This window comes from Cervus canadensis, chromosome 33 (assembly GCF_019320065.1).
Source record: "Cervus canadensis isolate Bull #8, Minnesota chromosome 33, ASM1932006v1, whole genome shotgun sequence".
Classification (NCBI taxonomy): Eukaryota; Metazoa; Chordata; class Mammalia; order Artiodactyla; family Cervidae; genus Cervus; species Cervus canadensis.
The window spans coordinates 35,944,128-35,971,401 of NC_057418.1; the positions used below are offsets into that span (position 1 = coordinate 35,944,128).

The 27,274-nt window shown below is 50.5% G+C and overlaps 1 protein-coding gene across 5 annotated transcripts in view; it reads right to left on the reverse strand.

The window, feature by feature from the left end:
• Window positions 1-27,274, reverse strand: part of RPS6KA2 (ribosomal protein S6 kinase A2) — a 279,876-nt gene that overhangs the window by 148,746 nt on the left and 103,856 nt on the right. Inside the window, exon 1 of one of the 5 annotated variants that reach the window (XM_043457443.1) lies at window positions 14,168-14,514. The exons of the other annotated variants lie outside the window; for them this stretch is intronic. Within the exon in view, the coding sequence (XP_043313378.1) occupies window positions 14,168-14,266 (99 nt within the window). The 5' untranslated portion in view covers window positions 14,267-14,514. Of the gene's footprint in view, window positions 1-14,167; window positions 14,515-27,274 lie in introns of those variants that run through there. 5 annotated transcript variants of the gene reach the window in all.

Below are 27,274 nucleotides of genomic sequence, written 5' to 3' on the forward strand. Positions count from 1 at the left end.
TGCTTGCCAGCATCCTTCGGCTCTCGCCGGAAGCGTTGCCTCTCTGACACACACGTGAGCAGGAAGGGCAGGTGAGCCGGAGGAGACGTCCCACTTGTGTAATTACAAAAACCAACAGCACTGTGTTTCAGTGGGATGCCCAGCTCTCTGGGTCTGAAACCCTGGACCGGGCGGGGGGTTGGCCCCCCTGAGCTCTCGGGTGCCCCAGGAGAGGGCGGGGGAGCGTCCACATGCTCATTCCTTCGCCACTGACCTTAATGCAGCACCTACGTGCACCAGGCGCCTGCTACCGGGGAGCCCGAACTTAAACACAATGTATACTTTGTAAGCAGATCCCCTGGTGATTTCTGTAGACAGAAAACACCCTCAGGAAAGCATTTCCCCGGCCAGCAGGAACAGAACAGAACAATCTGGTCTAGACATGTTATTTAAGATCTAGTATACATCATAGTGGGGCTTCCCTATGGCTCAGATGGTGAAGCGTCTGCCTGCAGTGCTGGAGACCCGGGCTCGATTCCTGGGCTGGGAAGCTCCCCCGGAGAAGGAAATGGCAACCCACTCCAGTACTCTTGCCTGAAAATCCCATGGACGGAGGAGCCTGGTAGGCTACAGTCCTTGGGGTCGCAAAGAGTCGGACACGACTGAGCAACTTCACTTTATACATCATAGTAGTTAAAGGCACAAGCTTTGGAGGCAAGCTGAACCAAGTTAGAGTCTTGATTCCCTACTTAAAATCAGTATGACCTCATTCAAGCTATTTGGCTTGTTAATACAGTTTATTCATCTATGAAAAGGATATAATTATACTTAGGATTCTAGTAGAGAGTTAATTAGATATGTCAGGTTTTACTTGCATAAAAAAAAAAAACCCAAATCAAACTGGCTTAAACAATAAGAGAAACTGGTTGGAAAACATAACCAAAACGTTCTAAAGTAGCAAGGACTTCAGGCATGGGCTGATCAAGGCTCCAACCTCATTTCTCTTCAGCTCTGTGTGTTGGTTCCTCTGTAGAATGGGTAACCTCCTGCTCTCAGAAAGCTGCCAGGCTCCATGCCTCCTTGTTCCTCCAGAGCCAGTGAACAAAGGTCCCAAGTTATAACCCATTTTGACTGTCTTAGATGACATGCTCAACTCTGAGCTCATCACCATGGCCAGGAAAACACCACATTTAGTGTGTGCACATATACACATACACACACACATAGTTAAAACACAGGTACACATAAACTTAAATATTTATAAAGATCTGATCATTTTAATCTCCAGATTGTCAAAGTGAATGTTTCACGTTGGTCTTTGCTGAGAAAGGAAACTTGTATTGTTTAGTTTTCAAATAGTTCAGGCCCCTTCACCTTAAAATTTATAAAATGCAAGAAAGACCTGTTGGCTGGAAAAATAATAGTCACTTCAACCCTGGTTTTGCCTCTACTTTTTTTCCTCCCAGAAGGAGAAGCTCTGGGAATGAGACTACCCATCGCCTTTTCACTGACAGACATGTATCTGGAAATAGGAAATGCACTTGAAGGGTAATTACAGAAAATCACGTTTTTCAAACACAAACGTGAGCTGCTGATGCTGACATAATACTGCAGAAGAGTGAAATTCATAATTACGGTGGATACAAAGAATTCAGGGAAGCAAAACAAATCCTTGTAGTTTCCGTTCTGGAGTCTCTCCTCATAGACACTGAAAACTATGAAGTCAGTCTTGTGGGCTCCTCACAAGCATTTCCACTGTCCTGTGAATGACAATACACTTGTTCAGTCACCAAGTCGTGTCTGACTCTGTGCCACCCCACAGACTGCAGCCCGCCAGGCTCCTTTGTCCATGGGATGCTCCAGGCAAGAATACTGGAGAGGGCGACCATGCCCTCCTCCAGGGGATCTTCCTGACCCAGGGATCAAACCCGGGTCTCCTGCATTGCAGGCAGATTTTCTACTGTCTGAGCCCACCAGGGAAGTCCTACATTTCCATAATGCTTTAAAGAGTTTCCAAAACGCATCTGACCCCACCAGTGGTCAGGGATGTCCCCCTGGGCTGGGGGAAAGGTGCGGGCTGAGATGAGCCCAGGGATCGGGCCCGCCAGTACAGGAAGGCTGGGGGGCCTCAAGTGGCAGTCCTTCAACAGTGGTGCAGGTGTGAGCTCCACGGACTTCAAGCCCAGATGTGGGGCTAGGGTGCGGAGCGCCCAGAAAACCCGGCCGGCTGCTGTGCCCCTGAGAAAGGTGGCCGAGGTCACAAGCACGGAGGGAATCCTTCACAGAACCAGGCTGCTCCGGAGACGGGGAGGAAGAGGAGGAGGAGGAGGAGGAGGAGGAGGGAACCTGCTTGTCCTGAGCCAGACAGCGGACTTGTAGGCTCTGAAGTGGGATGATGTATCACAACCACACTAGGAGTTCAAAAGCCTTCAAATGGGACTAGAAATTGCTTTAAGACATCACAAAAGCCACCTCCCTGGAATTAAACCTATTCCTCGGTAAGCACTGGCTTTTAAAATAAAAGCCCATTTGACTTTCATCGTTTTAGTTTTTAAAAATTGCTGGCACTAAAACATTTTGAAATTTCTGAATCTGCTTTTAAAATGTTGATAGTTCCTCAACCCTTTTAAGACATTTTACTGCTTTAAGAAATTTTAAGTGGTGACAATGTTTGGCTTTTGCATACTTTTTACTGCAGATGACACTCTACCAGCTACACTGTGAAAGCAGATTAGACGCTCTGCCTGTGGAAGATTCTAAAATGCCAGGCAGCCGACCGACAGTGCATAAGCAGGACCTACAGTTGAAGGACGGACAGTTCGGATCCTCCTCAAGCAGACGTGTGGTTTTGTCGTGGTTTCTTAGTGGCTTTAATCCTCCCCACATTATTAGTCTCAGGTCATGGCCTTTTTTTCCTACATTTAAACCCTCTGAACCCAAGTCCTACAGATCATTTCTAGGCACATGGTAAATGTTCTGTTAATACCTGAGACTGTTTAGTTGCTTGTTGTTCAGTTGCTAAGTTGTGTCTGACTCTTGCGACCCCATGGACTGCAGCCCGCCAGGCTCCTCTGTCCATGGGATTCTCCAGGCAAGAATACTGGACTGGGCAGCCATTCCCTTCTCCAGCGGATCTTCCTGACCCAGGGATTGAACCAGCATCTCCTGCATTGGCAGGCAGATGCTTTACTGCTGATCCACTGAGGAAGCCCAATACCTAAGAGAGACTTCCAAAAAGACCTCCACGGACTTCACACGTGTTGCAGGAGACGCTGGCCCCAGAGAACACGTGTGGGGGACACAGCAGGACAGCGGTCCCGACGGCCACTCATGGCTGGTCCCGGACACAGAGCCCCCAGAGCAGAGCTCCATGGGTCCCAGATGAGACACACGTGGGTTCAAGGTTTTATGCAAATTCATGCACAGCCAGGAGGCTCAGAGGTCGCACAGAGCAGGGCCCACCTGGAGGACGCCATCAGAGGGGATGGGGGAGGGGGGTCCTCCCTACCAGCCAAGGGAGCACCACTTCCCCAGGCCCCGCCTGACCGTGCAGGGGCGTCTGTGACCCTGTGAACTTTCTCGAAACCCAGAACTCCGCAGGAATGGGGGGCAGAGCCCAAACCAAAGGGAGGAGCTCTGCTCGGGGCTTCTCCACCCAGCACCCTCCTCGTGAGACGGGGCGTGGCTCTGAGCAGGGACCACCCCTGCAGACTGGGACTCGGGCAGCGCGCTCCATGCCACCCTCGGTCACATGGCAACGACTCCTTTTCCTGGTTCCCACAGGACGTCCCCGTCCCAGCGCAAGCTCTCCAGGGCCAGGTGCTGGCCCTGAATGCCAGCCACGGGTCAGCTTCCGTGGGGGAGGCCGGGCATGGGCGGGGCGGGGCTGGGTGGGCGGGGCCTGAGTGGCAGACGTCACAGGAGGGGAGGACTGGAGGGAGGAGTACTGGAGGGAGGAGCACCGCAGATGGAGCAGGCTGGGGGCGGGGCGGGGAGGAGGGCCGTGGATCCCAGAGCAGGTGAGAGGCCTCTGCTAAGCTCCCAGACTCCTGAGATGCTCTGGGCAAGTGTCCGTCACCCCTAGTGAGTACACGCCCTATGGGGTGGAGTGCCCTCAGAGGTGCCCCTCTTCCGCCTCCCTCACGCACGAACACAATCACAGTGACTCAAATCACTGTCACTTTCTTACGCCCATTGTTGGCGTTCCACGGTCGTGAACCGCAACGTCGAGTCAAAGGAAACACAGCGATGTGCTGACGGAGCCCGACGGCAGGGGTCTGAGTGCCCAGCCGAGTGCATGCCCACCCTCCGCAGACCGGCTTCAGCACGGCCCACCAGGCTCAGCATTTTAATTCACATCTCTATTGGAGTGAATTCTGCAAAGTCTTGAGTGCCTCACACATCCAAATCTGTGCATTCTCTCTTTGCTGAAATCTAGAAATACAAAAGTCGCGCCCAGCCTCACGCTGTTTCTAGGAGTTCTCTGGGATGAAGGCAGGTAGCAAGCATCGCTCGCTTATTCCGGCAGCCCACCTGCCCTCTTCCCTCAGCTGGGTACAAACTAAAGCGGAAAGCCAGAAGCCGAGGATGTTCTAAAAATGTGTTCTTTTCTGCTTTATCTGTTTTTTTTTTTTTTTTTCCTTTACTTAATCTTCAAAGTCAACCAAACAGAGCAGGAAGTCATAGGACAACCGTGTCTCCCGCATTTGGCCCCTTCGCACACTGGCCGTGAGGAGGCTCCCCTGCCCGCCCACCTGGCCCCTCAGCCTCCTCCCAGTGGGTGGCCCCCACACCCCCCTCCCGTGCAAGCTGTCCACAGCACCCTCCCCAGGGCGTGTTCAACTCACTGCTCAGCATAAGAAGCTTTCCGCATTCTCCATCCTTAGAGATCGTCCTCGTTATCCTTTGGATGTAAAACATACATTTGAAAATTAACGTATCTAATCTCAGCTGCAGAAACTTTGCAACTATCCTGGGCCACAAGTGTTAAAACTGAGGCCTAAGGAGCAATCTGCTCCACAGTCACTAGCGCGTTTCCACCACAACTGCTCCAAAAGGGATACTTTCAAAGTAAAATTCCTCCATCCCTGTTCCTTAAAGATTCGACCGCACATTTTAACAGCCACATGTTTTAATAACCGTGCATTTTAACAAGTAAAAGCCGCCTTGGGGCGGACAGTGTGGCCAGGTGCCCCGACACAAAGAATGTCACAGCTCACGCTGACTGCAGACACCCAGGCTGATAAATCCTCCTCTCACGTGTGGGTTTTTTTTCGGCCACGCCAAGCGGCATGGGGGATCTTAAGTTCCCACTCCAGGGATTGAACCCGAGTCCCCTGCGGAGGAAGCGGGGAGTCTTACCCACTGGCCCACCGGGAAGTCCGCTGATCTGTGTCTTTGAATCTCCCTAATTTAATACAGGAGGGCAGAAGAGCCAAAAGGAAAAGCAGTTTTAAGAAGTCAGACCACTTCCATTGGCTCCTGAGCCCCACGCTAGCGGGCTGACACCAGGAGCGGCGGGAACCTCTCTGTTCCGCCAGAGCTGCTACTTCCCTGAATTACCTTTAAAATGACAGGGACTGGGACGACAGCGTCGCTGCCAGCAGCCTCTCGGCAGCTCGGCCCAGGGAAGCGGGCCTCGCGGGGACAGGGCTGACTGGGAGCGGGGGGCTCCTCAGAAGGGCAGGGAGGAGAGGCTGGCTCAGGAGGACGACCTCTCCTCCCCACAACGACACGCAGACCCCCTTCCAGACGGGGTCCATCACAGCCAGCTGTGGGCAACGCCACAGAGCCCAAGGGCAGACGCTTCCCTCACTGGGCACATCCGACCTGCCCGGCATTTAACAACTGGAGGACAGCCTCGCCACCGGTGCGGCCGACAGCGGGCAGGAGAGGGACGTGCCCGGGGCTGGCAAGACCCAGCACAGCCGGCGGGGGGAGCAGGGGACCTCTGGTTGGGGAGGGGGTCGGGGCGAGGGGACAGCACCCCTGCCACCCTCTCAGGGTGGGACAGCCTGCAGACCCTTGAGTGAAAGTGAAGGTCACTCAGTTGTGTCCACTCTTTGCGACCCCAGGGACTATACAGTCCATGGAATTCTCCAGGCCAGAATATTGGACTGGGTAGCCTTTCCCTTCTCCAGCGGATCTTCCCAACCCAGAGTCTCCTGCATTGCAGGCGGATTTTTTACTTCCCAACCCAGAGTCTCCTGCATTGCAGGCGGATTTTTTACCAACTGAGCTATCAGGGCAGCCTTGGGAGCTGGCAAACCAAAGCTTTTGGAGAAGATCGGGTGCTGAGTGTGTGCTGGTTGGAATAGGTCAGGGCTGTCTGATCAGTGGTGTTCCTGGGACCCCCTTTAAGGGATATCAAGGCACACAAGCAGATTTCTAACAATAACAGGTGCCGCTGATGAAAAATTATTCTGGCACTTGCTAAAGACAGTGAGAAAGACTTTATTCAAGGGACCACTGCCATGGGTTTGCAGCAGGGGAGCGAGACGGAGCTCCCATCCCATAAGAGGAGGACCTGGGGCTGGGGTAGGATCTGCAGCCCAGGGGCAGGTGGGGGGCAGGGCAATTCTTCGTAAACTGAGCTGAAGGCAGGTCAGGGTCGCCACACCTCGCCTGGGGGATGTGGGGTGAGGAACTGGACCACATGCCAAGGGTGCTCAAACACTGAGGCTGGCCGGGGGTCCTCTCTGAATCGACACAGCAGGATTCTAGCTGAAATCGGGCACGGTGGGCTCACCAAGGACAACACAGAAGCCCAAGGCCCGGCCAGTGGGAAAGACGGGCTGGGAGAGCCGGGCTCAAGTCTGAAGGGGGAGAGCTCTGTCGGCGCCCATCTCGTGGCTCCACACTCTGCCTCTTGCCCGCCTGGGGATCAGCCACAGTGACCAGACTGCGTGAAACATACTCACAGCCACCGCAGTCACCTCTCCCCCCGGGGTGCAGGCTCCTGGGGTTTAATTACACCTGCACCACCATGGCCGCGCCTTAGCCAACTCACCGGCAGGGAAGGCTTCCTACACCGCTGCAAGTCAGATACGATGAACAATATTTTATACTGAATATATTTGAGCCGCTTGCTTGATTAAATCACACTGCAGCTTTATAGACTATCTGCTGGTAATTCCTACTTGAGTTTAATTTACTAGCTTTTACCAGTGAAAATACATCAGCTGACACGTGATGCTGCTGGGGGAAAAATACAACACAACCCAGCGTCATTGGAAATAATAGCAGTGCATTCTAGAGAATGCTTTTAGCTACACTGGCTTGCTTACTTAACACGCACAGAAGCTTGGACCAAAGAGCCTTTCTGGCTAAACTACTGGTTCCCAGCTAGACTCACACAGAACACACTCACCCCAGTCTCCCCACATCTGAAAGGGCACTGCTCACTGGAGCCCCACAGGGACTAATCCACACCTGGGCTCTTGCGCAAACATCACTCTTTACCTCCTGCTCCAGCCTCTGTCTCAGAGTCCCAGCACCTGTGACCCACTTATTAATTTGCCTCACCTAAGAAACTGTCCACCTGACATGCAAGAAACAGCATGCAATCCTGGGTAATTGGCAAAGCAGTTGATGTGGACAGATATGCCATTTTTTACTTAGCGTGATTTTATTTCATTCCTGCACTTCTACATGCATTAAAAATATACACAAATAGTCTTGGCGAGGGTTTCCCCAGTAGCTCAGATGGTAGAGCATTCACCCGCAATGCAGGAGACCTGGGTTCGATCCCTGGGTTGGGAAGATCCCCTGGAGGAGGAAATGGCAACCCACTCCAGTATTCTTGCCTGGAGAATCCCATGGACAGAGGAGCCTGGTGGGCTATAGTCCACGGGGTCGCAAAGAGGCAGGCACAGCTGAGTGACTAACACACAAGTCTTGGCTACATCAGGGTGGTGGAGGACGTTCAGTGAACAGGCCAAAGAGGTGAAAGAAAAAGGGGTGAATCTACAAAACAGACTCACAGACACAGAAACGGACTTGTGGTTGCCAAGCGGGAGGAGAGCGGGGGAGGGACGGATGGGAGTTTAGGATTCGTATTTTTTTTAGGAGTTTAGGAGTGGTATCAGACTCTTCTGTGACCCCATGGACTGTAGCCCTGCAGGCTCCTCTGTCCATGGGATTCTCCAGGCAAGAATACTGGAGTGGGTGGCCATTTCCTTCTCCAGGGGAGCTTCCTGCCCCAGGGGTTGAACCTCATCTCCTGTTTGGCAGGCAGATTCTGTACTACTGAGCCACCTGGGAAGCCCAAGCCAGCTATACTTCAATCAAACAATTTTTTTTTTTAAAGGGGTGAAATCTCAATATGTTTAGTTGTCTTTTTACATGTTTTTGAATAAGAAACAATACTTTGGGGGTGTTTTCCTAGATGTAAGGAAAGAACGTGTGTAATGAAATTGCAAAGATAAGCAGATCACAAATAAGGAATTAAGTCTAGTGTCTTCAAAACGGAACAAAGCATAAATAAGTAAAACAATAAGCAAATTAAGTATTCACTAAAATGGAATTCCCCAGTGGCTCAGCAGTTAAGGAATCTGCCTGCAATGCAGGAGACCCAGGAGACACAGGTTTGATCCCTGGGTGGGGGGAAGATCCTCTGGAGAAGGAAATGGCATTCCACTCCAGTCTTCTTGCCTGGAAAATCCCATCAAAAGAGGAGCCTGGGAAGTTCCGGTCCACAGGGTCCCAAAGAGTTGGACACGACTGAGCACAAGGCACATGCTGAGGCTGAAAGTGGACTCTTTCTGTGGTCTCCACCGACCTGTCGCTGCTGCTGTCCAAAAGGCCAATAAAACAAGGATTAACATAGAATTTCTTTGGGTGCATTTACTGAAACTACCTGAAAATTATTTTAATTGCAAATGGTTTTGCTGGAAACCTCCCAACATCAAGAAGAGCTTACCAATCAAGGATCAAGAATAAGTTTGAATGCTTTAACTTTCCAGGAAGTTTGTTTTTTTTTTTCCCCCAGAATGGAGCCAACATTGCTATATTTGCTAATAGTCCCTTAACTTTTATTTTATGAGGATACCACGTTTCCTTTAAACAGGGTAAGTAAAATGTATTCATATGTGCACATAGATAATGATTGATTATCTGTAAGCATTGGAAATGGGAACAAATTGACAATTGATATAATTAACCACTGAACTCCAAAGATGCCAGTGATTTCACAGGACTTCCACCCTACAGAGCAGTTTCCATATGTGTCTTTGCCTCTCTCCCTAGATATTAAATTCGCTGAGGGCAGGGATCCGATGTTTATCTCTCAACTGCTTAGCATGGGGCACATGGTATGTGCTAAAAACTCTTTGAATGTGTAGATAAATGAGCAAATAAATGAATGAAACTCTTCTCCACTCCAGAGTTCACCACTATCAAGACCCCAGGGAGTGCGTGTGTTGGTGCTAAGTCACTTCAGTCGTGTCCGACTCTGTGGGACCCTACGGACTGCAGCCCGCCAGGCTCCTCTGTCCATGGGATTCTCCAGGCAAGAACACTGGAGTGGGTTGCCACGCCCTCCTCCAGGGGATCTTCCCGACCCAGGGATCACACTTGCCTCTCTGACGTCTCCTGCTTTGGCAGGCGGGTTCTTTACCACTAGTGCCACTTGCGAAGCCCCACCCCAGGGAGAGGACCTGCCTTTTGTCCTTCTCATTCACCCCCAAATGTCTTTCAGTAAAAACATCAAAATCAGGTGAAATGACAAAGAGAACCAAATTCCTGGCTTTGCTGCTGCTGCTGCTGCTGCTAAGTCGCTTCATCGCTTCATCGTGTCCAACTCTGTGCGACCTCATAGACGGCAGCCCACCAGGCTCCCCCGTCGCTGGGATTCTCCAGGCAAGAACACTGGGGTGGGTTGCCATTTCCTTTTCCACCTGGCTTTGCTAACCCCAAGCAAAAGAAGTGTTCCCTAAATGAACTGATCTTGAGTACTGATCCATTTAGCAAACTGGTAGATAAGTCTTACCCCGAGTAAACGATATCCCTTTTCATTAATCAAAGCCCAGTATTTTCTCCAGAATGTTTCCTGGCCAACCTCTCTGAACCTGACCGAGCCCTGAGCCATGCTCTGGAGCCTGCGGACACTTGGGAGGTTTTCCTGGGGTACCGAGGGGTGCTGGGTAGGCCTCCTTCCCCAAGATCTGCTAGGTCAGCACGGCGATGGCAGGGCGGTTTCTGATCTAGAACCCGCCTGAGCTCTGGTGCCTCGGCTTCAGGACCTGCACTGTAATGCATTCCTGGACCCCAGGTGACAGGCAAGATAAGGATGAGGAACAGCGATATCCAGGCCAGATGCCTGGGAGCTCCATCTTAGCCAGAGGGGCCACTGCTATCAAACGAATCAGGCTGGAAAACAGTCTGTGAGAACTGATCTCTGCCTTTCCTTCCCCAGGGTGCTCAGGACGGCGTCTCAACGATTAATTAATTACCAGGCTGGAACATGGCACAAGCCATGGGATCTGCAGGCCTCGGGGGAGACGGTGCGGGGGGTGGGGTGGGGGTGTGCGATCTCAGGTTCAGACAGAACCAGTAGACATTGATCAACATGAAAAACACCAATAAATCTGGGAAATACTTTATCAATACCCATAGCTAACAATGATTGATTACTGATTTTATCTTCCAGTCTCCATGTTAAACCTTTATGTATAGTAGCTCGGAATCATGAAATAGGAGTCACAATCATCCCCATTTCACAGAGGAGAAAAACGAGGCTGAGAGAGTTGAAGGAACTGCCCTGCTGTGAGAGGTAAAAGTGAGACTCCAATTTCAGTGGCTCTACTGCAAAGCCCACCGAGAACTTCCCAAATTCCAGAAAAGGTTCTCTAGGATAATTTTAGGTTATGGAGCACATTCCAAAAATATCCCCTAGAGTAGCTTTCTTTTTAAAAATGAAAATAGCCTTCATCTGTGCATCTTCTAATCCATGGTAAATTACAAAAAACCACACAACCTGAAATGGCTAAAATTAATAAGAGACAGCACATGCTCTCATAGTAAGAACTTCCTGTCAAACATGCTAGAAGCATAAACAAGTCATTTTGCTGCCCTGGGCCCCATTTTTTCAACTATAAAGTGAACAGTTAGATGAGGCAATAGTTACACCTTCTAGAAGTGCTATGGTTCTTAGGCAACGCTGCCAATGACCTGAGATCAGAGCTTTCTTGGGGGTGAGGGTCTGGCAGAGGCTGAGCCCTGAAGCCTTTCTAGGGTATGCACATAGAAATAGATTCAAGATATCCAAGTTACATTTAGAAGTCCCCCAAATCATTCTTGCCAGTAAATGATTTAGCCAACTCAGCTGGCACAATGCTGATACACTATAAAAACATTTAAGCTGTAATTTATAAACTGATTCCAAATCTTATATTAAGCAACCTGGCTTCTCTGTTCGTTAGAGTTTACCAAATGCTGAGTTCTAAACCTAAAAGTCAAGTCAAATGTAAAAGCAAGTATGAAACACTAAGTCCCTCCCTAGGAGCCTTTTTGATAAAGATGATACTGTTTCAATCTCCAAATATAATAACTACTGCTACTTTCCTGTTAATATCACTAGATACTGAATTTGAACAAAACAAATTTTTCAGTCTATTTTAAAATATAAATTTCACAGAAAGAATTAAAAAATAAGTTTCTTACAAAATGAGCTATCTTTTTCATTAGTCCGAATAGAGGAAATGCACATCCATGTTAAGCACTTTATACGTCCTATTTCTCAAACTCAAATAACTGACAAACCTCCTTCCTAAATTTCACATTTTTTTGGTGAGTGGTTCTTGGTCTCTAATCTGTAACTGAATGAATGAATGGTGGTGGTGATTTAGTCACTAAATCATGTCCGACTCTTGCAACCCCATGGACTATAGCTCATCAGGCTCCCCTATCCATGGGACTCTCCAGGTCAGAATACTGGAGTGGGTTGCCATTTCCTTCTCCAGGGGATCTTCCCAACCCAGGAGTTGGCCCCAGGTCTCCTGCATTGCAGGCAGATTCTTTACCAACTGAGCTACTGAATAGACAGGCTTCTTTGGGGAATGCTGGATGGCAGCCGGGCAGGAATATGGGATTTACTGGACTGAAGCACAGGTCAGCACTCAGTAGATGCCCCGGCAGGTGGAGGTACCACGAGGCCAGGACTGCTGCGTCCTAGGTGTCGGGACCTACAGCCTAGAACAGGCCTATACACGCACACAGTAGGATCTCAGCGAACACTTGCAGGATGATTTGGTTGTTAAGTTTTCAGCAGGATTCTCAGGTTCTGCTCTCAGGGTTTTCCCTCCCTAGCAGTAGAATGAGGATAGTAACACATGTCTACCTGGATTTTCACAGGGATCAACTACGAGCAGCTGCTGACAGTGTCTGCAGAGAGTGGAGCACTGAATCAGTGCTGGGCATCTTTATCAGCACTTCTGTCCACCTCCAGCCAGGGCACCTGGGTCACACGAACTGCTCATTGATCATGTGCTGACAGACTACATTTCTCCCTCATCCGCTTGACCTTCTGCATGCCTGATGGTTTATTTATAGCTTATTTTGTATGCAGAAATTTTATTTTCACACTGAAGTAACATCACTTCTTAGTCCCCACTCCCCACTTGGTTCCTATTGTATTCTTTTTTGAGGCACGTCCACAGCCCAGAACACCAGTGGTAAATGTATCGTGCCCATAGGATTCCTGGCATCCAGGAGGGCCAGTGTTTAGGCTCCTTTTCCTAAACAACACCAGAGTTCACTGCCTCCCCTGGGCAAGGACATGAATGGAGGGAGACAAGAAGCTGTATAATAAACTTGGCATTTAGGTATGAAGGTAAAAACTCTTCTGAGTTTCTGTTCTTGTCCACTTTGGTGTTTTTTAAATGCCTGGCATCCAGGAAGATGACTTATCCCAATGAACTTATGCTTCTTTATCAGCATGAGGTTTAAAGGTAGCCCTCCTCCATTATTGAATTATTGAATTAACAGTTGTATTTGAAAGATATGTTTTATCCTCAGAAACCAGTCACAAAGATCCTACCTAGTCCTTAAAATTCTGATTTAGTGATTTCATAACAGAAACTTTTAAAACAAGTCCTTCTCTGTTGCTTTCAAGTCTACTCCAGAGCTTCGCTTAAAGATCTCTTGTTACAGAACCCACGCCTCTATCTAATATCATGGCAGCCAGGACAAAGAAACCCAAGATGAAAAATGTGACATTGTTCCCACTGATGTGACTTCATTAGAAGCAAACACATCAAAACCTCCATAGGTGCCAGCCTTGTGGCAAAGGCGAGGACAATGTCAAAAGAAATCTCTAGGTTGTGTCCACTAGCTCCACCCCCCCCAAAAAAAAATCCATAATATCTCTTTTTTTCACTTAAACATGCTTCACAGTTTGGTCATCTACAGACTCAACCATGTAGTTTGGACACTGGAATGCAGAGAATAAGATGTGATTGTTGAAATACAAAACACATTAGAGAACCGTGCACAGACTACTTGGAAACCCGAAGATGACAAGATGTAGGACCGGAGAAAAGGGTCCTCTGGGTTTCAGAATGAATCCATATCACACCCAGAGGCACAGGGCTATTGCATCAGGCACTTTACTACGGAGCACCATTTCAGACTAGTCCAGGTGGATTGTGGTGCTGCCCTTAAAAAAAAAAAAAAAAATCCCTTTTTGTCAATTCTACACTGATTTCAAATACACGAACAATCTACACTACATGGTAGTATCTGTGTGGCTTTGGGTCTCTGTAAAATAAACCTGATCAACACCAGCCGAGGGTGGGGCTTGGGAGGCTGTGTACTTGGGACTTCTGAGGTGCCACCCCAAGCGGCACAGGCTGAAATCCTCTCCACCCAGAGCACCCTGTGGGCACCCGGGGTGACTACCCCAAATCCTGCACAGAGCGTGGAACAAAAAACTGGTTAGAGACTCAACGCGGGTAGAGCTTAGTTCCCGCTGAGGATCCGAAGACCCGTCCAAGGATTTACCAAGTCCCGACAATAACGTTCGGTTTTAGGAAGATCGGAGCGGCTCTCAACTTTAGCTCCCTGACACGGGTCGCAGGGTGACCGTGCATCTGACAATCGTAAGGGCTCGCGACGGCCCCAAGACCCGCAGCCTCCTCCAGGGCGCGGTGGGGACCGGGGTACCCGCGCGCTCAGAGGCGAGGGCATTTACCTCGAGTCGGCTAAGACTGGAGCTCTTGGAGCGCGACTTCTTGCGCAGGTACACGGAGAAGAACCTGCGCACCGTGAACTTCTTCATGCTCAGCTCCATCGCCCGGCGCCCAGCCGCGAGGAGCCGCAGGGCCGGAGGACGCGCATCCCCGGCGCATCCCAGGCGCGCGGGGTCAGGTCCGCTCGCGGGCGCGAGCGGCCGGGGAGCCCGGGACGGAGGCCATCGGCGCGGGGCGCGGGCGGCGGGCACAAAGGGCAGGCCGAGCCGGCCACAGCGGCCGGGGGCCCAGCGCTCCCGCCTCCTCCCTCCTCCTCCTCCTCCTTCTCCTCCTAGTCCAGCCTGCGAGGACCAGCCCCGGGCAGCCTCGCCCCTCCGCGCCCCGCCCACGGCCACTACTACCAATCAGCGCCCGCCGCTCCGTCCGGCCTCCGCCACTACGACCAATCAGAGTCTGCCGCCCCAGGCTCTCCCCTCCCCCTCCTCCTCCTCCTCCTGGTCCAGCCTGCTAGGACCAGCCCCGGGCAGCCCCGCCCCTCTGCGCCCCGCCCACAGTCACTATCGCCAATCAGAGCCCGCGGCCACTCCCGGCCCTCCGCCACTGCGGCCAATCAGAACCTGTCGCCCCGAGATCTCCCCTCCCCCTCCCCCCTCTCCCTCCTCCTCCTCCTCCTGGTCCAGCCTGCGAGGACCAGCCCCGGGCAGCCCCGCCCCCTGAGCCCCGCCCACAGCCACTACCGCCAATCAGAACCCGCCGCCCCGCGCCCTCTGCTACTACGGCCAATCAGAGCCTGCCGCCCCGGACTCTCCCCTCCCCCTCCTCCTACTCCTCCTCCTCCTCCTCCGGCCCGGGACAACCAGCCCCGGACAGCCCCTCCCTGCCCCGCCCCCCACCACTACCACCAATCAGAACCCGCCGCCACGCCCGGCCACGCCCACCTCCTCGTTTCCCCTCCACTGCCACCAATCAGCGCCCAGCGCCCCACTGCCCCAGGCTCTCGCTTCTTCTCCCCGCCCCTTCCTTCCGCGTACGCGCTTGCTGTGGCTCCGCCCCCACCGCCCCTTCCGCCAATCAGCGCCCTCGGCGGCGCATCCCTAATGAGCCCGCGGAGGGGACCGCGGCGCCGCGCGGGGCGAGCTGCGCGGCTGCTCAGCAGTAGCGACTGTCGCTGTCTCTCTCTCTCTCTTTGGTTGGCCTGCTGGGCTGTTTCCCTAGCTTGGGGTGTCATTATGTTTTCTTTCCTTAAAGCATCCATATAAGGACTTGGCCCTCATGCGTTTCTGTACAGAACAAAACTTTGATTGCTGATTAGCAAACACTTATAGAAAACGGAACAAAACGGGGTGGAGGGTGCGCCAGGAGCCTGCACGCGTGAGCTCTACACCGCTCTTCGCCCCTTGGCCCCAGCAGCCCTCCCCTTGAGCGCGTCCCCGCAGCCTGGACGCCCGACCTGGGGGTCCGCCAGTCCTTGCCCGATTCTGAGTGGACCCCCGCGCAGCCCAGGGCGGCCGCAGCCAGCTGGAGAAGCCTCCGCGGCTGTGTTTGGAGAACAAAGACATACATCCGTTCTCCATGACCTCCGACTCCATATATAGAAAATTACCCAAACGGAAGATTTATCGGGCGTCCTGAGTGTCCTGAGTCAGGGCTCTCAGAAACCAGCTGCTGCTGTAGGGCTGCAGGGGATTTGCCTTAAAGGGGAACACAGTTTCCCGCGCCCCCTACCCCCACCCCCCGCCACCAGAAATGCTCATCAGAGGGCTGGAAGCCAGTTCAGATTTGTGACCTTTAGACTTTGTGCAGCCTTTTCTGTTTTCCTTTTGTGCATTGTCCACGTATTTTTGTTTAAAACACGGACCAGACAATCTCATTAACAAACTACCACCACGCCCTGAAAAGTCCAGAAGCATCCGTGCACGTGGCGCTGTGTGACAAGTACTGCTTTGCCAGGCAGATTGTGAAAAATCTACCTGTCATATGATCCCCTGGCTTAATCAAAGGCTGCATTAATACTGGTGTCAGGCTATCTTTGCTATAGCGAGTAAACAGCAGAGGCTCCCAGAAAAGAACTGGTAAGTTCATGCTGCACCTGGGTCAGCAGGTGAGGTCAGACACTCTCTCTGGGGTTTAGCGGGGGTAAGCACAGTCAGTTTAGTATCAAGATGCTGGCGCTGCCATTTCCTTGCTGGATGAGCCTGAGCACACTTGCACGTTCTGTGTTCCCACTGCGCATCTCTAAGATGAAAACAGGCCCCGGACTGGGTCCTGCTTCCTGCAAGGATTCTGCTTGGGGGCCATTATCCCTACTCCGCAGAGGAGCTTCCTACCACCCTGTGTCTCCTGCCAGCACCACTCAGGCGTCCCAGCTCTAAGCAAACAGAGACAGGCCAGGGCTTTGCCACGTGGCTGCTCTGGCAAAGACAGCACTTGATGGACAGCAGACATCAGGCTGGTCACCGGCTCCAGGAATGAGGAAGAGGCCGGCTGTGCGTAGATGATACAACTAGTCAGACGCAGGATTATGGCTTGCCAGCGATGCTAGCTCAAGGGCACCCTGTGCAAGACAAACACCTGGGGTCGGTCCAGATCAAGGCTTGTGTTTCACCAACAAGAGCATTTGACTTGTTGTAACAAGACAGGAAAGGCATTGTCTATGGGACATTCAGGATCCCCCATGTTCGAATGCTACAAAATGGCTCTATTGAACTTGGACATCTCAAAAGAAAAAGAAAAGTAGCTTTCATATGTCAACTGAGGAATTTATTTCATTGCTAGAACAAGTCTGTTTGCTTTTGTCCCGGTAAAACAGAGATATATCAAAATCTCTAGCAATCATTTGCCACCACGGTGTGTACTAATGCAACCAAACCCTCCAGATCAGCAGACCTTGGGTAGGTATCAGGGCCCACTTTAACCTGACTCCAAGCGATCCCTAGCAAATATTGGGAAAGAAAAGATGAGCTTAATAAAGGCTGGTCCCAGATGATAGAGTGGGGAGGCTTGGAGAGAAGACCAAGAGCTCAGAAACCCCTGATTATCCTGAGTCTCTTCCTGACTTAAGCATGATTCATCTGGGACTGAATTCAATGGCCACTGCTGCTTCTAAGAGAGGACCAGACTGGTCGGTGTGCATTCAAATGGGTTGAACACAGGATTACGGAGCTCCTCTGAGCACCTGGCCCTGTGCTTTGCACGCAGGAGTACAATGTGATTACAACATGGCCCCTGACCTCCAGAAGTTCACAGCTGTGTGCTCAAGGAGGAAAATGAACAGACAAATCTGATGTAGGTTTTACATAATGTGGAAGAAACATGTTAAAAAAAAAACATGCTCCATGAACAGAGATGAACAAAGAGTCGACCCTAACTGGAGAAGCCGAGGAGTAGGGCGCTTTGGGGTGAGCTCTGGGGACAAGGAGACGTGTTCTGTGCAGACAGAGGAAGTGAGGTCCCAGAATGTGGAAGAACAGGGTTAATGAGAGCTTGGAACAAATAAAATCTCATGATTGATTAATGAAAACTAAAGTTTGTACCAAGTCCCGAAAACACAGAAGGCAAAGGATTTGAGAATCCCAAGGATGATAACCGGGAACGGTCCTTCTCTGGGAACAGGCCACCCTGGGCAGAAAGGGGAGGCAGGCTTCTGTCAGGAAGGTAACTGGCAAAGTCTGTGCCCTCTCACCTTGCTTTCCCTCTGCCCAGAGGGCTTTCAGGGATTCGGAGGACGCCCCCTCCTTTATTTCAAACCCTGCCAAGAGAGCTGTGATGTCTGGGGGTCAGGAATTCTGCAGGAGAGAGCAGGGCAGCCCCAGCCCCAGGGAGGCCCCAGGAGGGGCTGCTCACAGAGTGGCCTGCGTCCCAGGGCCCGAGCAGAAAGGATGTAGCAGTGTCTCCTACACACGGTGGCCCAGCGGTGAAGAACCCGCCTGCCAACACAGGAGATGTGCGTTTGATTCCTGAGCTGGGAAGATCCTCTGGGGTAGGAAATGGCAAGCCACTCCAGTACTCTTGCCTGGAGAATTCCATGGACAGAGGAGCCTGGCGGGCTTTAGTCCATGGGGTCACAAAGAGCCGGACACGACTGGGCAACTAAGCACACACACAAGTGGTTCTTCGCCCAGGGGCCCAGCAGAATCACACAGAAATGCTCTCTAGAGAAATCTGCTTTAAACCCAGGATTCAAAGAATTCCTTGCATACAGCTTCCAGGAGCTCACAGCCACTGAACAGGGACACAAGGAGGGGGTCAGCAAAGTCAGCAAGACAGCCGACTACAGAATCAGACGTTCGGACTTTGGCTCTTGGACTTAACCAGGTGTTGGGTATAAAATGAAATTTAATGTGTTTAAGGAAATAAAAGAAACGAAATAGGATCAACAGGACTTCCCTGGTAGTCCAGTGGTTGAGAATCTGCCTGCCAGTTCAGGGGACACGGGTTCGATCCCTGGTCTGGGAAGATCCCACATGCCGCGAGGCAGCTAGGCCCGTGTGCTCTACAACTCCTGAGCCTGTTCTCTGGAGCCCACACTCCCCAACAAGAGAAGCCACTGCGATAAGCCTGAGCACCGCACCAAGAGAGTAGCCCCGGCTTGCCGCAACTAAAGAAAGGCTTATACGAAGCAGTGAAGATCCAGTGCAGCCCAAAATTAAATAAGTACATAAATATATATTTTTTAAAGAAAATATGATTAAGAAACAAGAGACTCTAAACATGAACAAAGTAACTCTGGAAATGAGACGATGCAGTCTGGACACCAAACAGGTGCAGGTGAATATAAACATCCTCCTTATCAGAGAGCAAATTCAATGCAGCTACGGTGAGGTAAGCATGATCTAAAGATGCGCGGTGAGAAGCACTGCATTGTGGGATGTACGTCAGAAAGGGAAACATCTGGAATGACGTTCCTACCCACTCTTCCAATTATGACTGTGCCGAAATCCTCTGAGCCTCTAGAACCGGGGCTGACTTTGTCAAGGGGTATAGTTGGCAACGTCTGGGGACATTCTGGGGTCTCACAACTGGGGGTGATGGGAAGGCTGCTACTGGCATCTTGATGAGTCTCTGCAGCACACAGGACATCCCCACAGAGGACGAGCCCGTGCAGAACTCGCCAGTGCCGAGGTGAGAAAGACCCCTCTGCGAAACCTGTCTATACCTTGCTCACAAGCTCATCACTGCAAAACCGGCAATCCATGCAGGAAACCAAAATGAGGAAGTGCTCCACAAATTGTAAAGTGCTCAACAAAGACGTTATTTGTTAAAATCCTAGAGTTCCACCCAGGAAGATCAATGACATGCCCGGGAAAGGAGTAGCCCCCCACTCCATGTTCTAGAATGCTAATCTGGAAGCTTGCTCCATCAGTCTGTGTCATCCAGGTAGGGCACGGCCAGTCACCCCATCACCCGAACCAGAGGATGAGACCGCCAGCCACTGTGTCACGAGTGGGTTCCGTGTGCAGGGACTCCAACTTGCCGTGATACTGTCTCCACAGTGTTCCTGTCTCCCTGCTTTCCAGCTGTTCTCCCCAGAGTATGGTCCTTCAGGGCTCAAGACTGGGCCCCACAGGTCACCTGCAGTCTGCCGACCAACGTGACCTTTTTAGAAGCAGAGCCCGAGGGGTGGGGAGTGGATTCTCCTACACGCAGCACCTCTCCTCCTGGGCCCACCGCGCCCACACCTGTGTGCATAGGAGTGTCCAGCCTCCGTGGGGCCACAGCCACTGCCAGGGCGTCCTTCCTGCCCCCTCCTACCGCCTCAAGATTCAGCATTACTCCGGGAGGCCTACTGAAGTCTGTGCCCCACAGGTGGTGCCAGGGCGTCCTCCCCAGGGTCCTTATTACCCTAACCTGCTAGATAACCACTCCTGGCCTCTGTTAGCCTCTCACACCCACGTGGACACACTCCAGATGGCCACTGTGCGCGGCACCCTGACACGCTGGCTTAAAGGGATTTGGTGATGACTGTTGAAGATCTGGGCCTGCATTATCATTCCATCTCTGTGATACACTGTGAATGCTATGAACCAGAGGTAGTGAACCCATTTACGAGGTGGAGACACTGAGGCCCAGGGAGGTGAGCTGACCATCTAAACTCACACAACAGAACAAGGAGAATTCAGACAAGGTCTGCGTGTCTAGGTCCTCACAGATTCACAACACTACACTAGCTGGGTGTCAAAAGAAGCCACAGGAAGGGCTGGCCACGGTGGGAGACAGGCCAGGGTCCTCGTTTTCCTGGACACCTGCCCTTGACCAAGAAATGCTCTTGGGGCCGAGATTAGAGCATCTAATTCCGGCGTTAGAGCATCTCACAGACCAGCTCCGGTGGCGGCCTCCAGTGGCTTCACTACTGCCTTGGGGACACACAGCGCGTGAGTCCTTGGCGGCAGGACGCGTGGTCTGGGAGCAGGGAGGCCAGGCGTCCTTGTGAAACCCCAGTTTACTCCAGGGGCTGTGGAGGGACGCCAGGGTGAGGCTCTGACCACGTGCGCGAGCCCGGGCAGGACGTTTGAAATCATCAACGTGCTTGCGCTCGCTGGGTCTTCTCGGTTTATCAATTTTAAAGCCGGGAGGGGCGGAAAGCTTTGCGTTCACAGGTGCCGCCATCTGTAGGACTTCCGGGTTTGCGCTTCTCTGCTGTTTCCACGATGTTATGGGTTGGGTCCTGTCCCCTCTAAAAACGTATATTAAAAGTCTGACCCCCAGAACCTCAGACTGTGGCTTTATTTGGAGAATAGGGTCACGGCAGGTGTAACTGGGAAGATGAGGTCGTGCTGGACAAGGAGGGCCTCACCCGGCATGACTGGTGTCCTCCAAAGAGGGGCCGCGTGGAGGCAGGGACAGCGGAGGAGGCCGCAGGGACACGGAGGCAGAGGCCGGAGGAGGCGGAGTGAGAAGAGGCGGGGCGGTTCCGAGCCGCTGGCCCTGCACCCCTGACCTTGGACTTCAGGCCTTCAGACCCGTCAGACAGTAAGTGTCTGCCGTTTGAACCTCTGTGTGTGGGGCTCTGTGCTGCTCGTCCTTTGTTATGGAGACAAACATATTCTTCATCCCACAAATTTGCAGTGAACCTTCCTGATGAAGACGGTCAGTAGGGAGGCGCACGACCAAATGGAGAATTTGGACCAAGCCTATGTGCGGAGATGGGGCTGTGAACAGAGGAATAAGGGGCTTTCTCTTGTCAACCCAAGCCCATACATAAACTAGAGAGGAACTTTGAAAGGAAGGGAACTCACAGGAAAGAGGAAACAGGTTAAAACTATAGCAGGAAGGATTTTTGTAACTTAAAAAGGGAAAAAAAAAAAACCCACCCTCTTATAATAGAAAAGTTTCTTAAGACCTGGACTGGGTACAAAGGAGAATGTAAACTCCTTGCCAGAATGTTTTTTAGCAAGAAATCTTTTTTTTTTTTAATATTTATTTTTAACTGGAGGATAATCGCTTTACGATGTTGTGCTGGTTTCTGCCACACATCAACCTGAATCAGTCACAGGTACACATATGTCCTTCCCTCTAGAACCTCCCTCTCACATCCCACCCCTCTACAGCCTTGCAGGCACTAAACGTTTATATTAGCAATGAGAACTAGACAAACACATCCAAAAATATGCAGGGACACCAAACAAAACAACAGGGCTTTAGGCTGCACGGCGTGTCGTGTTCTGGGGTCCGTCCCTCACCTTCTTCATCAGAAGGACGCAGGACCAGGCTGGGCAGTGGGGGAGGGCGTTCTTGGCAATATGATGGGTTACATATGCAGAGGGGCTTTCCTGAGACACAGAAAACAAAGGGAAATTCCCCTTATTTTTCTCAGAGCATGGCTGAGCCAACAGTGAGCAGGGGAAAACACATTCAGACCAAGATTGAGAATAAGAAGTTCTCCCAAGGTAAGTGATGTTGCGGGCAGCCTTTGTCCTGGAGCCTGTGACCATCCCTCTGGTCTAGACCTGAGGTCTTAACAGGATCTGAAGAATGGGTGGGACTCGGGGGGAAGGGTGAGGACTGGAGAAAGCCTGGGTCATGCAGGGCAGGTCAGACCCACCCTGAAGGCAGGACCCCATTGGGGCAGACTGTAAGGTGAGCTGGGAAATTCTCTCCCTGCAGGAGGAGAGTTGCTTTTACAGGTGTGAGCACTGGAAAGAGAAAGAGAAAAGAATTCTCCTCTCTGGTTTCTGCAGCTCCCACACATGATGGTTGGAGGACAAAACTTACCCTCCGTGTGTGACCTGAAAAACTCCAAGCCAGAAACTTCCTTTTTAAAGATCCCAGTTCACAGCAGCAAAAGGGCCATGCGGAAGCAAATGTAAGTTCTCTGGAGGAACATTCTTCAAACATGTCTCAAAGCTTCAACACAGAGAAAATAGTAAGGAATGTGAGCTCGCAGTGATCAGTTGCTAAATTCAAGAGGAGCTAGGTCACCAGGAGCAAGAGAGAGCAGAGATAACAAGCTACAGAGTCAGACAGCGTGGAGACTACGGGAACTGAAGCCTTTGTATAATTTATATAAAGTGTGTTTGCTTAATATGTTTAAAAAACAAAAGGGGGATTGAAGGCATTACAAGGAAACTAGAGATTATAAAATGATCAAGCAGATTTGTAAACGAAAGTGGAACTTTGCAAATAAAACTGTAATAATGTAAATTTACAACAGATTTTATTTTCTTGGGCTCCAAAGTCACCACATACACTGACTGCAGCCATGGAATTAAAAGGCGCTTGCTCCTCGGAAGAAAAGCGATGGCAAACCTAGACAGTGTGTTAAAAAGCAGAGGCATCACTTTGCCGACAAAGGTCTGTCTCGTCACAGCTGTGGTTTTCCCTGTAGTCATGTACGGATGTGAGAGTTGGAACACAAAGATGGCTGAGCGCCGGAGAATTTGTTTTTGAATTATGATGCTGGAGAGTCCTCTGGACTGCAAGGAGGTCAAATCAGTCCATCCTAAAGGAAATCAGCCCTGAACATTCTTTGGAAGGACTGATGCTGAAGCTCCAATATTTTGGCCACCCAATGAGAGGAGCTGACTCATTTGAAAAGACCCTGATGCTGGGAAGGATTGAAGGCAGGAGGAGAAGAGGGCGGCAGAGGATGAGATGGCTGGATGGCATCGCTGACTCAGTAGACATGAATTTGAGCAAGCTCTGGGAGATGGTGAAGAACAGGGAATCCTTGTGTGCTGCAGTCCAAGGGGTCGCAAAGAGCTGGACATAACTCAGTGACTGAACAGCAACAAGAATAAGATTAAACAGTAGTAGACAAAGTCCGAGAAAGAGTTGATAAAGGAAAAGTTAGATCTGCTGAAAATTGACAGAGTGAAAATCAGAAAGACTTCCAGATCAAGAACCTGAGAAAAGTTCACGACCAATGAAAATATCACGTGGAGAGCCAAACACTCACGGCCAGCAAAGAGGAAATAAAAATCAAGTTAGAAATGAAGTCTTGACTGAAAAAATATCATAGCAGAAGGAGGGTGATGAGAGTTACAGCCTTTTAATGTCCTTGTACTTTTTCTGGAAGTCAGTAAAGACGCAGATTACTTTTAGACTAAGTTAAATATACATGCTAAAATTTCTAGAGTAATCAATAAAAAAGTAAAAATTCATTGTGTCCAGTTGTCCGTTGGTATCCATGAACCAGCTCCAAGAACCCCTCGGATACCAGAATCCACAGATGCTCCATCTCTTATATAAAATGCAGTATTACCCCTGGTGGATCCAAGGTTGGTTGAATCCAAGGATGTGGAACCCAGGGATGTGGGAGAGCCAACTCTAACTGCTAGACGAATAGAGTCAAAAGTACAGAACAAGAAAATATTCCAGAAGGAAATATAGGAATTCAGAAAAAGCAGAGTGAGTGGAAAGCACAAGCTGTTGGGAGTGGCGGCCACCACTGACCGGGACATCTCTGCATTCCTCGTCCGTTCATGCTGGCCACACTCAACCCATCTCTCAGGCTTGTGCTTGCAGTGAGCAGCGTTGGGGATGAGGTAACGTTTTCCTCTAGGACAGACAGCAGGCTTGCTTACCCCTTGTTATAAACACAAGGTCCCCAAGCTCAGTGATCCTTGCCTGGGATACAGGTTCACTCTGAGCATAGCATCCATCTGGCCCCCCTTGCAATGGCCCTTTGGGTATTCGGGGGCAAAGGAAACCAGGGGATATGGTACTCATGCCACTTGAGTGAGGAAGTCCCCTCTCTCTGATCTAGAAGCTTGTGTTTTCCTCCAACATCTCTAAAATAGAAACATGCTAATTATTAGATTGTAAGTAAGGCAAAGTCAAAACCTAGACCTTTTACACAAACTAAAAATGTAGAAAGAAATGAATACTTATCAAAAATTGCAATCAGTGTGAATGGGCTGAACTCTCCAGTCAAAAGACAAAAAATGCCAAATTGTTTTAAAATGGATTTAGTTACAGAGATATTTCTGAAACAAGAGACACAGAAAACTTGAAATAAAAGAATGGGAAAGATATGTCATGCAAATACTAATAAAGGGAAAGATGATGAAGCAACATTAATGTCATACAAATGACACGCATGTGAAGATATTAAAAAAAATCACTATATATTGATGAAGTTTCCATTCACCAGGAAGACATAATAATTCCAAACTTGCATGTACCACATAATAAAGCTTAAAAATATATTCATCAAAATTTGGCAGGATCAAGAAGAGAAATAGCAAATCCATTATCATTTGGAGGAATGCCTAACACATCTCTCAGTAAATGAAAAATCAAGCAGAGGAACAAAAATCAGTAAATATTTGAATAATTAAACAATACATTTAAGAAAGTTGACTTAAGGAACAAGTACATATATCCAACCACTTTAGACTGTGCATTCTTTCCAAGTTCACATGAAATATTTACAAAAAAATTGACCACATTATAATCTAGGCACAAAGTATAAAGCAGTAATTATCTAAGAATTAATTTACAAAAAAAAATGAAAATTAATCTCACAAGCACTTGTTACTGCATAGATTGATTTTTCTTCCCATACCACAAGGATCAATTTTATTTCATTAATAACCCTATAAGATTGGAAAATTTTTAAATACAATTTTCGTAGTATTCCCATGTATAGAAACTAATGCTCTAATATCAGAGGCTTTGTGAAACAGCCGTGTTTCGACAGACATCTCAGAGCTATTCCCAGATCAGTGTCTTTTCCTACAAAGCCAAGCAAGTTTGCTGGCGCTCATGCAGATCTGTGGAAACAGCCTGATATAAACACCTGAACTGAGCTTGGCCCTTCCCACCATCTCCCCACACTCCCCACCCCTGCTCCTGGGCTCCAGCCACACGCACGCCCTTCTCTGAGCTTCCCTGAGTGAGGCAGGCTCCACTCCTCAGGGTCTTGAGGCCACGGCATAGCCACTAACCCCCATCTGGGCCACACCGTGACCCACCCTCCCTCACAGGCTCAGACTCCACCTGCAGCTTTCATACCCAACACCAGTGCTTCAGGACGCTTTCCACGAACCCCAGAGTCAGTCAGGCCCCCGATGAGATGCTCTCAAGGCTACGGCAGTTGTTTAAATTATTTAGATTGGAATACTCAGCTGTACCTGTGTGACCATTTGACTAATGCCTTTCTTCCTGATGAGCTTCCCTGGGGGCTCAGACAGTAAAGAATCTGCCTACTGATGTGACAGACACGGGAGACTAGGGTTCGATCCCTGGGTCGGGACGATCCCCTGGAGAAGGAAATGGCAGCCGATCCAGCATTCTTGCCTGGAGAAATCCCATGGACCAAGGAGCCTAGCGGGCTGCAGCCTATAGGGCTGCAGAGAGTCGGACGCGACAAGTGACTGAGCACGCACCCACGCACCCAGGTGTATGTGTGACCATTTGCTGAGTGCTTTTCTTCCCGATGGACTGCAGACTCCACAAGGGCAGGAACTGTGTCTGTTTTGCAAACCACTAACCACAGTGCCTGTCATGATGCCTGAACATGCAAAGCAAAAACGTGCTGAGTGGACAGATGCGCGAATGGGGCAGTGGATTGCCAGGCGGAGAGTCACCGCGGCTTTTCAACACAATGAGCTCTGTGATGCGGGACAGAGGGAAGAATGAGTGGACTCGGAGAGATCAGCTGCCCACCCCTTCCTCTCCCTCCCGCTTCCTCTCTTTCATCCAGTAATTAGCACATCATCTCCCGTAACTAGGGGCCAATCAGCTATATGCTGAGGACATATGACATCTACTTTCCAAAAAAAGAGAATTCTTTAGCAGGGAACAGATGTTAGGTTCACAATGGTACATCCTGAAGTTCAATCCTGTGCACAGACCACACTCCTGAGCCAAGCACCCCCCCATCTCCTGTGCCTGCCCCGCCCCCCACCCCCAGCCCATGACGTCACTGCTTCCGGTTATTCTTGTGCCTGTGCTTCCTTCCCCGGACAACGGGGAGGGGGCGGTCTGGTGACTTTTCAGGAAGTCTCTGATCCTGCCACCCTTCCCCGGGAGCAACTGCTTCAGCTCATCTCCCCGACTTCTCAGGAAGGATTAGACTGAAGTTGCCAACATGAAAGCATATTGCAAAAGCATTATCGCTTGTGGATATTTTAAACGGCGGTCTGAAAATGTGAAAACCTAAGAATCTGTCATTTTCATGGAGGATTAACCTGACTGAGGGTGTGGTTTGTGTCCGCCAAAAGGTTGTTTGAAGTCCCAACCCACAGAGCTATGAATGAGACTTTATTTGGAGATAGGGTCTTTGAAAGTGCAGTGAGGTCAAGATGCAGTCACAGCTGGACTAAGGTTGACCCTGAATCCAGCGTCGGGTGTCCTTGTAAGAGACACACCATCAGAGAAGAACACCGTGCCGTGATGGAGACAGGGACTGGAGCCATGTGTCTCCAAGGGACGCCAAGACTTGCTGGCACCAGCCGGTGGAGGTGCATTCTCCAGAGCCCTCCCAAAGCCGCGGAGCGGGTGGGGGAGCATCCTGAGTGCTGGGGGCTTTGGGGTCACTTCTTTGGTACAAGCTCTGGTACAAGAAGCCTCCCTGGGGGCAGAATTAGGGTCCCTGAGAGCAGCACCGAGTCCCAGGCGACCCCACCCTCCCTGGCAGTGCTGGTGAGCCAGGAGGGCTTGAACCA